The following is a 15,243-nucleotide window of genomic DNA, read 5'->3' as shown; positions in this document are numbered from 1 at the left end:
AAGCAGAATTGAGACAGCACAAAGTAAACACAGGATGCACAAATTTGGGATATTCACCCCAAAAATTCATACGGACTATCTGTGCCCAACCTTGGTAGAGCACTCCAAGCTTCTATTGGTCTGATCAGCCACAGTTGGACACAATGAAACTTCCCTTTATGCAATTCTGGTCCTCTTTGAAGATAAAGGACAATAACCAACCAATCAGCTGCCTACTAGGAGATTTGATGAAATGATCTTGAGGATCTCTGTCAGCAATACAATTCCACAAAAACTGTTATTCCCAAACAGATGCCTGGCTCCAAAAACACTGCCTGTTCTCTAACAAATAATGGGATGTTACCGGAGGTTGAGGTGCCCACACCCACCACTGACCATCACTTATTGGCCTGCACATGAGTAGGGCAAGTCTTGTTATTTTGCCAAAAGTGCATACGTCCTGTAAAGCTTCCACAGTAGGCTACGATTCCCAAGACAAAGGACAACATGAAAGCCCTCTCACAGCCATGTGATGCTGGGAAATGAAGGTGGAGCCAGGTAGCCAGGGCAGGTGGAGTGGGATGCCCCACACAGAAGGAAAGCAGGGGATTCAGAGGAAAGGGCAGCCCAAGAGACCTGCATTAAAAGAAAAGGTAAGTTGGAAGCACATGTGGACGATGCCAGACCCAAATGACTGCAGTTGACTGTCAGGGAGACAATAGGAACACAGGCCCACAAAAATGGAAAGATGACATGTTTTATATCCCCCAAACCAGCTGTGAATTCACCCTCTCTGGGCTCTGCTATACTCTCCCACATAAAAGGGGTGAAACAAGATGATGACCCTTCTAGCTCCAGCAGATAAGAATTAGGAAGAGAGGAAGATGGGATTGGAGTCCGCTGTCTTCAGCACTGTTTCAACACTGAAGACAGTGTTGTTCCTGAAGTCAAGAAATCTAGGTTTAAATTGGGATTCATTAACCTCTCTGAACCTTCATTTTCTCATCTCTAAAATGGAGCTGGGCCAGACCCTAAGCCTCCAAACTGTGTGATTCTATCTCATAAATCGTCCAATAAATGCTACTTGTCACCAATATGATTCAGAAGTAGATTACGTTGTGTGGGTGTTTTAGCGTACAGTTGTAGTGAGTTCAGCTTTTCCAAAATTGGCATGTGTCCCCTGAGCAAGCACTGGAGATAATGCCATGCAGAAAGGGGAAAGACCAAAGAATGCTAACACTACCAGACATCAAGTGGTGACTCCTTACTGGTGAGATTAGCCTGGAAATGCATTGGGAGATCCTGGGAATGGAGCCCCACTCCTCTCATTCGACTTCATCTGCTTTCTACTTTTACCTATCCCAACAGAGAATGGAATGGAGAGAGAGGGGCACAGGTGAAGCCCCACTTTCAGTAACAGACTGAGCAGGTGGCAAATGTCCTTAAAGTAAGAGTTTGGATTTCTTGTTGTGTGCTGGAAGGGCATTAAAACCTGACAGCTATAGAAACATACCTTGTCATTATGACTCAATTATTAATATGAAGGTACTGTAAAACAGAAGTGCCAAGTGCAGCTCCCAACAGTGCCAAGTGCAGCTGAGCCAGATTAAAATGTAATTGGGAAGTATTTTTAAAATAAATAAAAATACAATAAAACATAATAGATATTACTTCAAAACTAAATCCATATGCAGCCTGTGAGGAATCTTATGTTTATTTATAAAGAGATATTATTTTAATAATAGAAAATATTTAATATTTCTAATAATTTTGATAGTTTTGATATTAAAATCACTCAAATATATATAAATACACACACATATAAACACACACACGTGTGTGTGTGTGTGTGTGTGTGTGTGTGTGTGTGTGTGTGTGTGTGTGTGTAATGGTACCAGCGGTCATCTTTTCAACAGACACTTCTGGAAGTGATTTTAAAGATCTCCATATAAAATCATTATTGGCAAAATACACAGAATTAATTGTTCGGTCTTTTAAGAACTGCTCCAATAAGGTGTGATAGATAACATCTTATACCTTAGCTGTGTCCACCTGTGGATAACAATTATCCTTTCACGTGCACACTTTACTACTGAAATCCTTTTTGAAAGGCAAATTCTAAAAGCTGTCTCATCAGTGGGGCTAAGGGAGACATGCGTTCACAAATCACTTTCTACGTGCCAGGCACAGTGCTTTAATTATTATCTCATTTTACCCTCACAACAGGTAAATGCTATTATTAACTCCATTTTGCAGCTGAGGAAACTGAGGCAGAGTTTAAGTGACTTGCCCAGGGTCACACAACTAATGTCTGAGGTCAGATCTGAACTCGGGTATTCTTGACTCCAAGCCCAGCACTCTATCCACTATGCTGGCTAACAGCCTAATGATGGACAAATGTCTGGCACTTAGTACCTCCACTTTCTTATCAGTCACCACACATTAAGTGCCTGCCATTTGAATGACACTAAGATAAAAGGGAACTAGCCCTTACCCTCAGAGAGCTTACATCCCAACAGCAAAGATAATGTATGTGGGCGTGCATGCATGTGCGTGTGTTTGTACATGAGCATACTCATGGTGTGTATAAAATGAATCCCAGGTAGTTTTGGGGAGGGAGCTTCTTCTGGAAAGAGGCCCTGGAGTCCTGAAGGAATGAGGAACAGATGCTGAAGCTAAGGACAGGCCAGTGTGGTTGAAAGGAAAAAAGGTAGAAAAGGCCAGACTTTTAAGGGCTCTAAATCCCACCCAGAGGAGTTTCTCTGATTCCAGGAGGGAGGAGCCACTGGCCCTTACAGAATGAATGGAGAGAGGGGCAGGACTTGTTTAGATCAGCACTTTCACAAAGTTGCTTTGGCAACTGTACGAGGGATGGGGGGGGGGGGAGTTGCAGAATGGGTGACTCTGCGACTGGGGAGATGGCATCCGTCTGAGCAGTGAAGAGCCTGGTCAAGAGATGCTGGGGAGATCTGGTGGCTGAATGGGGATATAGCACTAGTGAGGGGAGGGAACGTGAAGTCAAGGTTGCCAAACTGAGGGAATGAACAGAGGATGGGGACTTCAAAAGAGACAGGAAACAGTCTGGAGGAAAGGCGAGTTCTAGTTCAGAATATGGTTAAATGCATATGGGACATTCAATTCAGAAGATGTTATAGGGAATTCATAATGAGGGGCTGGTAGCTCAGGAGACAGTAAAGTTGTGTATATGAGTATGAGAAGTCATCAGTAAACCCAAGGGAGCCGAGGAGATGACACATGGGAAATTTTAAAGTGAAAAATGAAGACAGGCCAGGACAGAGACATGGACTACACACGAAGTTAGAAGTAGTGACACAGATGATAAATTACTGAAGAGGACTGGGGAATGATAAGGCAGGTTAACAGGGAAACTATAATGACAGTGTCATAAAAATATAGAAGTAGAGGCAGCTTTTCAAGGTGCTGGGCCTCAAAAATGAGAGAAAGGTCTCAGATAAGAGCTGGCAGAGCGGAAGGGGAAATGGGAGGAGGGGGAGACTTGGATGTGTGTGCAGGTAGCAGGGAAGAAACCAACAGATCTGGAGAGAATGATGATTGAGGGACGAAGGAATAAAAGTTGGGGTAAACAGCTTGGAAAGATAGGAGAGGATGGACAAGTACCAGCCTTAGTGAGGGCCACCTCTTTATCAATCATAGATTCAGCTCCTTATAGTCCAACAGAAATTCCTCACCAATTGTCAGCCTCCTAGTCGCCAAATCCTGTGCTTTTCTTTCTGTCCTCTTCCTTGATTTCTGCAGCAGGCTACCTACTGCTGTCTTCTTGATAATGTCCTGGTTTCCAAGATCCAGCCTGGTTTCTCCTCCCTCCCTTTCAATAGGGGGCTATCCCCCACATGGCTCTTCATACCCTCTTCCATGGCTTGAATGACTCCTTTTATACAGAGAACTCCCAGATCTGAACTTCCAACCCTTTACTACCAATCAACCTTCTCAAGTGGCTACTGGACATCTCCACCTCAATAGTCCTATCAATACCTCAAGCTCAGTAAGTCCAAAAACAAACTCAATCTCTTTCTCTCAAAACCCTCCTCCAAGCTTCCTAATTTCTATGAATAGCACCACCATACCTCTAATCAGCTAGGGTGATAATAATTATAGCTAGCATTTATATAGTGCCTTCTTTGGTGTTTGTAAAGTCTTTTACAACTGTTAGTTACCTCATTTTATCCTTACAACAACCCTAGGAGACAGGTACAACTACTGTTACCATTTTAAATATGAGGAAATTGAGGTAGAGAGAGGGTAAGTGGCTCATCCAAGCTCCTACAGCTTCTGAGTGTCTGAGGCTGGATATGAATTCAGGTCTTTCTGACTCCAAGTGCAGCGCTCTCCACTGCACCAGCTTGCCGTCTCAGAAGGTTAAACCCTTTAATTCTGTCCTCTCACCAGTAAATTTTTCAGACACCAAATCCATTTTGTTCTAAAATGTTTCACAACCTTATCTGAAGCAAAATGTCTCCAAACCAGTTTCCCCCTCTGTTGTCTCTCTCTATTCTAATCCCAAACAATTTCAAACTGCAAGGTTAATTTTGCAAAGGATGGAGATTTCAAATTTTAACATGTCTGAAACCAAACTCACCTTTGCTGTAAAACTTCTCCTCCTTTCCTAGTGTCTCTCTGGCAGGACCACCATGTTTCTCTCAGCAGAGAAGCCGGCAATACTCAGTTAACTTCTGCAGTATCTCTCTGATCATTCCCAGTCATTACTAATACTCTACCCTCTGAATTCAGACTCTGTCCTGGACTATTTTAACAGCCTCAACAATCCTGGGCCTGGAGCTTGTACACTACTGACAGATTAATCTTCCTAGAGCTCAATTCTGAACACATCATACTACTTCACAACTGCATTGGGTTCCTCTTGCCTTTTAAACTCCTCAGTCTATCATTTAGGGGAACTAACACAGTGTCTTGCACACAGTAGGTACTCACTAAGTTTGCGGAATTAAACGTGCTTGGGGACAAGCTGGAGATGACTAGCACTTTGAGTTAAAGGGAAAATCAGTACTCCTTTGAAAAAGATGAAAACCACACCCCAAAGTCTTAGGCAGAAAGAGACTGGTAAACACTGACTCAGTGATGGGCTTCTTTATTCAGCACAAGGAAGACTCAATACAGCAGGATGGAAAAAGAAACTGTGAAAGTGATTTGGAGTTTTGGATTTGTAAAGAAAGCCAGAAGCTGAATTTGGGGGAACAAAATAATTCAAACTGAAGGACCCAAGAGATCAATCTGGAAGAGGAAAGGACTGAGAAGAAGACTGAAAAGCAAGGTGAGGTAAGTGATATAAATTGGCAAAAAAAATTTTTTTTTTTAAATTACAGGTTAGTGAGAGAGTAGGAGAGTAACTGGGGGGAAGCACTAGGTTTTTGCTGAGATCAGGGAAAGGAAACTGGGTGTGGTGTAAAATTAGGAGGTGATCCGAGTGTGAAGGGATCTTAGTGAAAGACAAGGCTGAGGATTTCAAAGAGTAGGAGGGCAGGGCAATCTCCGGGTGTCTGTCTGTCTGTCATGGTCAACTAAACCAAGTGACTCCTGTTCAAAGCTCATCACCTAGAATAAGTAAATGAGCTCAAGAAACCATCGGTGCTACAGATGATCAGGAACAATGATGTGTCCTTAAAAACACTTCAATGTTGGGGGAAAAAACAAACTCAAAGTCTGAAATGTCAGTGACCCCTGGGGGGCAGTTTTTAGAGTAGGATTGAGGGGGGGAGGGCCATGATACACTTGGAGTTCAAAGATGAATTGGAGGCTCTTCTTGAAGAGCTGAGGGAGGGAGGGAGTGGAATAATCTGCTCAGCTGGATGCTCTGACGAAGGTGCAGCTGTCCTTGTCCTCCCAAGGCTGAAATCCCTAAGTGTGACCAGCCATGAAACCACCCTGAGTAGTGGTGGTCAGTGACTATGCTCAGGCTACAGAGACATAGCTGTCATCTTCCCAGGACAGGCATGGAGCCGAGATGTAACAGAGAACCTCCTAAGTCTTGTCAAAATGGAGGCCCATGACCTACTGCTGGCACAAGCTCCCAGAGAGCTGCCTTTGCATCTCCACAGCACAGCGCCTGGTACATAATGGGCTACTTTCTTAGTGCCTACAAAAATGCCCATGTCCCCTTCATCCTAACCCCCTCTTACTTCAGGACTCCTACCAGGCCATCCATCATCCTGGAATCTCTCCTCTTTCCTGGCTAACCTCCTTGAGAAGGTGGTCTACAATCAAGGTCTTCACGCTCCCATTCCTCTCACTCTCTTAAATCACTATAGTCCAGCTTCATTATTCAACTGAAACTGCTCTCCTCGAAGTTACAACCACCTCTTGATGGACAAATCTAATGGCCTTTTCTCAACTCTCAACGTTCTTGATCTCTGTGCAGCCTCTAACATTCTCTCTTGGTTCTCCTGCCTGACATCCTTATCAGTCATCTTTGTGGCATACATTCATCCAGATCATCCCCCAACCCCAACTTCTGTGGTCCTCAAGGCTCTCTCTGGGACTCTCGGGTTCATCATGGACTCAATTACCATCTCAATGCTGATAATTCTCCAATATACTTAACCATTCTTAACTTCCAGTCTCCATCTCCAATTATCTCCTGAACATCTGCCATCTTGTAGACATCTTAGACTCTGTGTGTTCAAAATGAAACTTCAAGCTCTCTCCTCTTCCTGTAAATAACACCACTCTACTCTCCATCACCCAGGATCACAACTTAGGTGCCATCCTCAACTTTTTCCTCTTTCTCATCTGCCATAGCCAATTTGCTGTGGCCTGGAGGCGTCCCCTTCTCTCACCATCCCTCAGTGCAGGCCATTTTCACTTCACAGCTGGATAATGATAAGTCTACTTGTTGGCCATGTGAGTCAATTCTCTGACCCTTACAGTCCATCCTAACCTCAGCTGTCAAATTTATCACCAAACCATGTCACCCTCCCATTCCAGAAAGTCCAGTGGCCCCTCTCATCTCCAGGACCAAAGAGAAAATCCACCATAATTTTCCTCCTACCTCCACCGTGCACCTTCGTAATGTTGTCTCACCTGGATCCATTTCTTATGCTGCACAACTCAGTAACACTGAACTACTCCCACAAGATACCCCATCTCCTGATGTTGTGCCTTTGCACTGGCTTGACCCACATGCCTGAAATTCTCTTCCTTCTCATCTTTGCCTGCTGGCTTCTTTAACTCCCAGCTAAAATTCCACCTTCTACCAAAAAGAAGCCTATTGCAGTTCCCCTAAGTGCAAGGGCCTTCCCTCTGTAATTATCTCCAATTTGTCCCAGGTATATCCTGCTCACACACAGTGGTCTGCAAGCTGTATCCCTCATTAGATTGGGAGTACCCTGAAGGCAGGTACTGTTTCCCTTTGGTTTTGCCTGTCTCTGTATCAACAGCACAGAGCAGACGCTTACTAAATGCTTATTCATCTGTTGCTTGAGACTGGCTTTGATGATTCCTATGTGTGCAGATGACACCACCGGAACCTAGAAGAGACTGGGAAAGATTATAAAGTCTTGGGCAACATACTAAGGCCTTCACTGTGGCCTCTGTGGCCCTTCTATCACTGCTGCCCACTGGAGGTGAGGGACAAAGAGAGATTCTGACTGGGGAAGTGAATGTCTGGTGAAAGATACTATCTGAAAAATACTTATAGCAGTTTTCTTTGTGGTGGCCAAAAACTGGAAATCAAGGGGATGCCCATCAATTGGGGAATGGCTGAAAAAATTGTGGTATATGAACGCAATGGAATAGTATTGTGCTATAAGAAATGATGAACAGGAAGTCTTCAGAGAGGCTTAGGAAGACTTATATGAACTCATGCTGAGTGAAAGGAGCAGAACCAGGAGAACTTTGTACATAGCAATAACCACAGTGTGTGAGGAATTGTTCTGGTAGACTTAGAACTTCATTGCAATGCAAGGACTTAAGTAATTCCCAATGGTCTCTTAAGGCAAAATGCCTTCCACATTCAGGGAAAGAACAATGGAATTCCATCGCAGAATGAAGCAGATCATTGTTTTTATACTACGATTTGGTTTGTTTTATGATTTCTCCCATTCATTTTAATTCTTCTATGTAGCATGACTAAGGTGAAAATGTATTGAACAGGAATGTATGTGTAGAACCTATACAAAACTATATACCATCTCAAGGAGGGCGTGGGGAGGTAGGGGGAGAAGAGGGGTTGTAGGGAAAAAATCTAAGCTATATGGAAGTGATTGTAGAATGCTGAAAACAAATAAAATAAAAAAAAATTAAAAAAAAAGAAAGACACTATCTGAGAATGAGATTTGGACTTCTGAAATACAATTGACGACTAGGGGAATGACCTGGCTGAGGATGCCCTCATGCCAAGGGCTGCTAAGTATGCACTTTACCTAGCATCTTGCAAATCTAGTCATGGGGGCTAAAAAGTGAAAAGGGGAGGATAGGAGAAAACTGCATTTACATTTGTATCTCTAATTCTCTCTCCAACTAGATCCCATAGACAGAGTAGCTATAACATAGGAAAGGCAGCCTGAAGTTCACAGGAGACAAATGCAAGAAAGGATCCAGTAGTAAAACCCATGGCCTCACACATCCACAGTGGAGTCCAAATGCAAAGAGGCAAATGTGACTTCGTAGATACATGTTATTGAGACCTGACAGAATGAGGACCATAACTGGAATAGTACTCTGGATAAGCAGACCTTAAGACAAAAGAATTAAGATGGGACAAATAACTATAATAACCAAGGTCCAAATCCTTCATCCACTATGGCTCCCACAAAACTGGAGAGGTGCTCCTCAGGGCAGTCATCTTTCCGTTTCCACAAGGAGGGGGTCAGTTCTCTGTCCCCATGGACGTGGACAGTTGTGGATGGAAGAGGTCACCAGGTCCAACCTTCTTATATTATGGCAGGAAATCCATAGAGTCTAAGCCAGGTTGTGACTTGCCCGTGGCCATGGCCCTAATCAACAGCAAAGCCCAACAAAAATCCCAGTTCTTCCTCTTATCCCACGCTGCCCGACTGAGCAGCTGTGCCTCAGCTTCTACAAATGACAAAAAGATCATATGGATGCTAGTAGGCTCTACCAAATGAAACACCATGTAGATGCAAAATCCTATCAAGAGAAAGTTATCAAATAAAACCTAAAACTAGCAATTTTCTAGTTTTTAAAAAAAACAGATTTCTGTGGGAATGACTGGGTAGCTTTGTAAGTGTTCATCTGTGAAGAAATCCAGAAACCAGTCTTTGTCCTGCTAGAAGGAGTGTTAAGGGAGGGAAAACAGGATGGTATTTATTAAGTGCTTACTGTGTGCTAAGCTGCCCTCAAGGAACTTAGAGTCTAATGAAGAATTAGACTCTAATTGACTATATACTACAGACCCTTTGGACAAAGAGAAAATAGACAAGACATCTGTGAAACATCATAAGCCTGGCACAGAAGCACAATTAGAGAGTAGTGAGTTCTCTTTTTCTGCCAAAAACAAAAAAAGCCATTAAATTCTTAACTTGTCTTAACAATTTCACCCTTCAAGAAGTAGAAGAATCAGCAAAGGGAAATTCTATCCTAGCTCTGATTCTTACTAACAGGAACTGGCTACTGGGGTAGAAATGACCCTGGGGAGAAGAGACCAAAGCTGGGAAGACCAACATGAACTCCAGATCTGGGGAAGAGTGGATTTCTCTGGATGAGTTGGGAGGAAGGAGAGGAAGGATCCCACGAATCCCCGGAATGCAGCATTTTAATTCTACAAGGGAAGTCAGTCTGGAAGGGATCAGAAACACTTAAGCATGAAATTCTGAATATAGAGAGGAGCGATTTTGAAAAGGAAGAAAGGGGAGTGGTGTGAAGAGCACAGCACTGACATACAGAGAAGTCACCAGCACACTTTAATTTTTAGACCTGTACAGACAGGAGCAGCCAACAGAAAACAAAGACAAAAGCACGGCGCTGGGAGAGTACACAGGGAGTCAGCTGAGTGAAGGACGGGCTCAGGAGAGCTAAAGGACAATAAATGACCAAGGCAAGGCTTTAAAAGGTATATGTGTAACAGGATCTGAGGAGAGCCAGGCCCACAGCTGGGGTGACAAGATGGCAGAAATATCTGATCCCGATTTTGTTTGCTCTGCCAAGACCTCAATGCCATATAGAAAATGTCAAAACAAAACTGAATGATAAACCACTGATACTCGATGTACATGAAGAGGTCCAGAGCTCTGCTGTTAAGGGAGGCCAGAGAGCCTGGCTCCAATGGCTGGATGGCTTCAGGAATCCCCAACCTCTCTGAGGCTCAGCTTCTCCATCGAGTACATGATGAGCCTATGAGGAAGGTGATGAATGTTCTTTTTCAGTTTAAATATGTCTTTTATTTTCAGAAGGGCCCATTTCAAGGCAGGAACTACAGCATTCTGTAACAGCAGCTGAGGCCCAGAGACTGGATGACTTGGCCATGACTATGTAGCTAATAAACGGAGACTTCCAACCCAGGTCTTTTCAAATCTAATGTTCCTTTCACTAAATATACTGTGTCTTTCTCTGAAGACCTACTATGTGCAAGGCCAAATGCTTGGGGGGACAGAGGGTGCAGGGTGAAGAGAGCCTTGAACCCAGGTCTTTCTGACTCAGTTAAACTCATTTACTATCTTCAAACCTCTCTTAAACTTCAGACAAACGTTCTACACTCTAAGAAGTTAACTTTGCAAGTACAAAACACACAAAAGGAAATAAGCCCACGAAGCCTCTGGACTCTGGGTTTGAGTCCAACCCTGACAGTCACCGGCTGGGCCATCTGGACAAGTCACCTTGCCTTGGCTTCCTCACTGATATGATGAGGGTGGGTTGGACTAGAGGACCTGCAAGACCCCTTCCCACCTCCAAGGGGTCTGCCATTCACTCTGGCGGAGGCTGGCACGGCCCGAGGGCCGAGGATTCTTATTTGGGCATGGGCCGGGGGCCCGGAGGGCTCGGCCAGCCCGGCCTCACTTCTCTCCTTGACTGGCCGGTCCCGACGTCAGGGTCCTCCGGGAGGGTCAGCTACCCACACTACACAGACTGTCACAGCCCCGCCGCCCTCTCCGGACACCCTCGCTCCAGCCACGAAGAGGTCCCTGGAGGACCCGGCGCCGAAGGGCGCGCCAGGGCCCCGGGCGGTCCGGGCACAAGGCGCTTCTGCGCTTGTTCACTACCCACACACTTCAAGCACACGCACTTCTCGCTGGGCTGGGGTGCCGTGAACAAGTCACAAGACACCGACGGCAGTGGAAATTTCCTCTCCCCCACCCAGAGGGGCAGGGTCTGATTTCCCCGAATCTCTTCCCGTGCACTTGGCATCGGCGCCGGGCCCTGCGCGCAGAGGCTGGCACAAAGGCGGCCGCCCGGGCACAGCGGGGGCTCGGTCACCGCCCGGGGCAGGGGCTTCAGACCGAGCTTCCCCGGCTGAGCCGGCACCCGCTGCCCGGCCGCGGAGGGCACGTGCGGGCCGTGGTCCGCGGAGGGAACTTCCCGGGCCTAGGAAACCGGGCCCTGTGGCAGACAGACAGCGGCACATGGGCCGTCCGCCCGGCCCGGCCCCACGCCGAGTCCCCCTCCGGGCCAGCGCGGCCAAATGAATGGGAGCCGGGCCGGGGAGGCCCCCCTCCCGCACCTCCCCGCTGTCAGCCTCTATTTTTAGCCCTGAACGTAGCGGGTCCGGGAGCTGCCCCGGCGCGGGGGGCGGGCGGGACGAAGAAAGGGAGGGAGGGAGGCAGGGAGGAGAGCGCGCCGGGCACCCCCGGCCCGGCCCGGGCACCGCCGCCCCCCCGGCCCCGGGCTCCGCCGCGCCCCCGGCCCAAACCGCCGCCCGGCCCCGCCGCACTCACCCCAGCTCTCCGCCGTGCGCCCCAAGATCTCGCCGCTGCCCGGGTTGTAGATGAAGCGCCCCCACTCGCCCAGGGTCTGTTGGATAGGTTTCTTCTCGTCCTTGGTCATGATGGGCGCGCGTGGCTGGGAGGGCGGTCGCGGGGCTGCGTGGGGGAGCCTCGGAGGAGGACGGGGCGGGGGGAGGAGGAGGAGGAGCGGGGGGGAGCGGGCGAGGGAGACGGAGGAGCGGCGGGCGCGGCGGGAGCCCGGGAGGGAGGGCCAGGGAGGGAACTCACACGCCCGCAGAGAGCGAGAGGGAGGGAGGGAGGGCGGACCGGCGCCGCGGCACTTCCTCGCTGCTCCGCGCACTCGAGCCGACTGAGCCGGAGCCCGAGCTGGGGCCAGCGCTCGGCCAGCCGGGCTCTGACGTCGGCTCCCGCACCAGCCAATCGGAGGCCGAGGCTGGGGCGCGAGCGCCGCCGCCGCCGCCGCCGCCGCCCACCGCCCTCGAGACGCTTCGTTGCCGGAGGCGGGCTGGCGCTCGCCCCGACCGCGGGGGCTGGGCGCCTCCGCCCGCGCGCACGCCCAGGACAACCCCCCTCCCCCGCCCTCCGGCCTCTCCCCCCTCCCTTCCCCCAGCGAAGTCTGCCATCCGCCCCGGGGAACCGGAGAAGCCGTCCGGTGTCGGGGAACGGTTCCGGCCCGGTCCTAGAGGAGGCTTCTGAAGTACTGGTCTTTCCGTCGTAAGCCGGAGGTCGGTGTTGCCCGCCCTGGGGCTGGGCGCGAGCGCGTGGGCATCTTTGCGGTGTCTCGGCGCACTCGATGCGAGGCGGGCGGGAGGGACCGCTTCTGCCTCCCTGGAAAACCCCCTCCTGCAGACGCAGCCTTTGGGCCCCCCCTCCCCAGCTCCTTCCCCCTCCCCCTCCCCCCGGCCGAGGAAACTGACGCGGAGTACGCGGAGCCCCACCGAGGCCGCGGGCGCAGGCTGCGGCTCTGCCCCGAGCGCCTGTCGGAGGGAGGACCGAGGGGCCTCCGGGGGGAGCACCGAGGGGCCTCGGGGGGAGGACGGAGGGGCCTCGGGGGGAGCACCGAGGGGCCTCCGGGGGGAGCACCGAGGGGCCTCGGGGGGAGCACCGAGGGGCCTCCGACCTCTTGGCCTCAGCTGACTGGACCGCTCCCAAGTTGGGCGCCCTCTCCGAGCCGGGCTTTCGTTGGGCTCACCGCCCTGCGCCCGGGGCCCCAGGCCTGGCATCCCCTGGTCTTTCCGGGTTTCGGACCACGGGGCTGCCGAGAGCCCTGGCCATTCTCCTGGAGAGGGTCGGGGCTTGGAAGGATGCTGTTGCACGGCCGTTCTAAAGTAGTGAGGAAAGGCCCGGGGCGGGGGGGGAAGGGGCCGGTCGCCTCTGCCGTCGCCCGCCTCCTGCCCTGCGCCTCGGGCCTGGCCGAAGGCCACCCTCCGGGCGCAGCGCGGGGCCCTCCACGATGCCCCCGCCCTGGGGGGGTTCCCGGTGCGGGGGAGCGGGCTGCGCGGGCCGCCGTCCTGCCGCCAGGTGGGGCTGACGGACAGAAGCCTGCGGACGAGAAGGTAGGGAGACTGACGGAGCAGGAGTGGAGACTCCGCCGTGGAAGGTCCGGCCCTCAGCCAGGCTCACCCGCGGGCGCGCTCTGGGCTGACCCGGGGAAGGAGCTCCCAGAGCCTGAATCCTGAGAGCTGTTCGGAACCGGGAAGCTGCAATGAATGGGCCGGCATGCTTGGGGGGACGCCGGCTTCCTCTCTTGGCCCAAGCTTGACAGCGTACACCAAGACTTTCCTGTGAACGTCCCTGAACTTGATCTGGGGAACGTTGCGCACCCCAGGAAGGGGACAAGGAGGGCGGGCACCGGAACGATCCTCCCCTGAGCTCGGGGTGGTCGGGATGGTCGCTCGGTGCCAGCGTTCCGTGTCATAAGCCAACACAGCCGGAACCCCGGGAGATGTGCAGAGACGTTTGGTGACCCTTGGCCTGCCGTCGGGAGGAGACCCACCTTAGCCTGGCCATGCAGGCTCTGAGGCCGGCTTGTTGGCGGCGCTTACAGAACCGTGGTGTCAGAGGTTGGGTGCAAGCAGAGCGGTGCTGAGAAAGGTGGGCACGATCCAGAATGTTTGTCATCGTGACTTTGGCTTTTAGAAGTCTACCTGCCCTGGCAGAACAGCTGAGGATCCGAGCTGAGCTGGTCGCTGACGTTTCACTCTCAGTTTTAAAGAAGACACTCCAAGAGCTTGTATTCAGCCATTCTAGAAACCGAAGGCCGGGTGCGCAGCCAGGAAGACCTGGGTTCAGGCGTGACCCCAGGCTTAGCGGCTGCGTGAATTTGGGCAAGCGTCCCCCTTCTCTGTGCCTCAGTTTCCGCAACTGTAAAATGGGGATAATAGCACCTACCTCGCACAGGGTAGTTGTGAGTTCTAATGAGATAATATTTGTAACGCACTTTGCACGATGCCTGGCATATAGGTGCCATATATATAAATATGTATTTAAATATAGAAATGCTAGCTGTCATGATGACTGCCATTACTGTACCCCTGCAGTGTACAAGGAATACACAAAGATGAGACCCAGTCTTTGGTCTCAAGGAATTCACAGTCTAGTATACTTGGTGTACCTAATCATATATATATATGCTGACTCCTCCATTAGAGTCTAAGTTACTTGAAGTCAAGGACTATTTTTTGCTTTCTTTGTATACCCGATGCCTGGCATGCTGGCTGACTGATTCATTAATTTTTTGTTTTACTTAACAAGTCTCAAAAGCACATGGGAAGATGAGAAAATACCGTAAATCAAGTCCTTTTGAGATACTATGCTAAATTAGTAAGTGATAAAAACAAAGGATTGAAACAAGAAAGTTAATCATCTCATGATTTTCAGACATGTGCCCAGGTGTTATACAAATAACTTATAGATTTTAAAGTCAAAATCAATTTAAAAAAATCATAGTTTCTAAAAGTATTTCCATAGTATAGTATATGTTATATAGCATTATAGCCTGGTATCTATGAACAAATTTTTCAGCTGGTAGGAAGCCCTTAGATATCTAGCCTTGGCTAGAGGAGAAAATATATGTACAATGCCTTTGGGGAGATTGACTTACCCAAGTCTAATAAGATAATAAAATTGTATTTAATCAAAGCTGCTACTCCTTGATGACTCATTACTATACTCAAAATTCTCTTCAGAGAGCAGGCTACTTAGCCATCTGAATGGGGTATGCCAAAGTATAAAAGAAAATAGTTTTCAGAGTTATTCTGACAAAGCTGAATGAGGCAGAAAAAGAAATGTGAATGCCATCCGTTCTTTAATAGGCTGGTAGCAGTGGGGATCCAAAGATAAATGAGCATGATCTCTGCCCCCAAGATGC

General features: G+C 49.2%; 1 protein-coding gene across 1 annotated transcript in view; it reads right to left on the bottom strand.

Moving 5' to 3' along the window:
* Positions 1–12,287, bottom strand: part of ATP1B3 (ATPase Na+/K+ transporting subunit beta 3) — a 35,664-nt gene extending 23,377 nt beyond the window's left edge. The window contains exon 1 of the mRNA XM_072618184.1: positions 11,865–12,287. Within this exon, the coding sequence (XP_072474285.1) occupies positions 11,865–11,973 (109 nt within the window). The 5' untranslated portion in view covers positions 11,974–12,287. The remainder of the gene's footprint in view (positions 1–11,864) is intronic.
* Positions 12,288–15,243: the final 2,956 nt, after the last annotated feature.

This window comes from Notamacropus eugenii, chromosome 6 (genome assembly GCF_028372415.1).
Source record: "Notamacropus eugenii isolate mMacEug1 chromosome 6, mMacEug1.pri_v2, whole genome shotgun sequence".
Taxonomy (NCBI): domain Eukaryota; kingdom Metazoa; phylum Chordata; class Mammalia; order Diprotodontia; family Macropodidae; genus Notamacropus; species Notamacropus eugenii.
The sequence above is the reverse complement of the archived record's forward strand: the minus strand, read 5'-3'. Positions and strand labels throughout refer to the sequence as shown.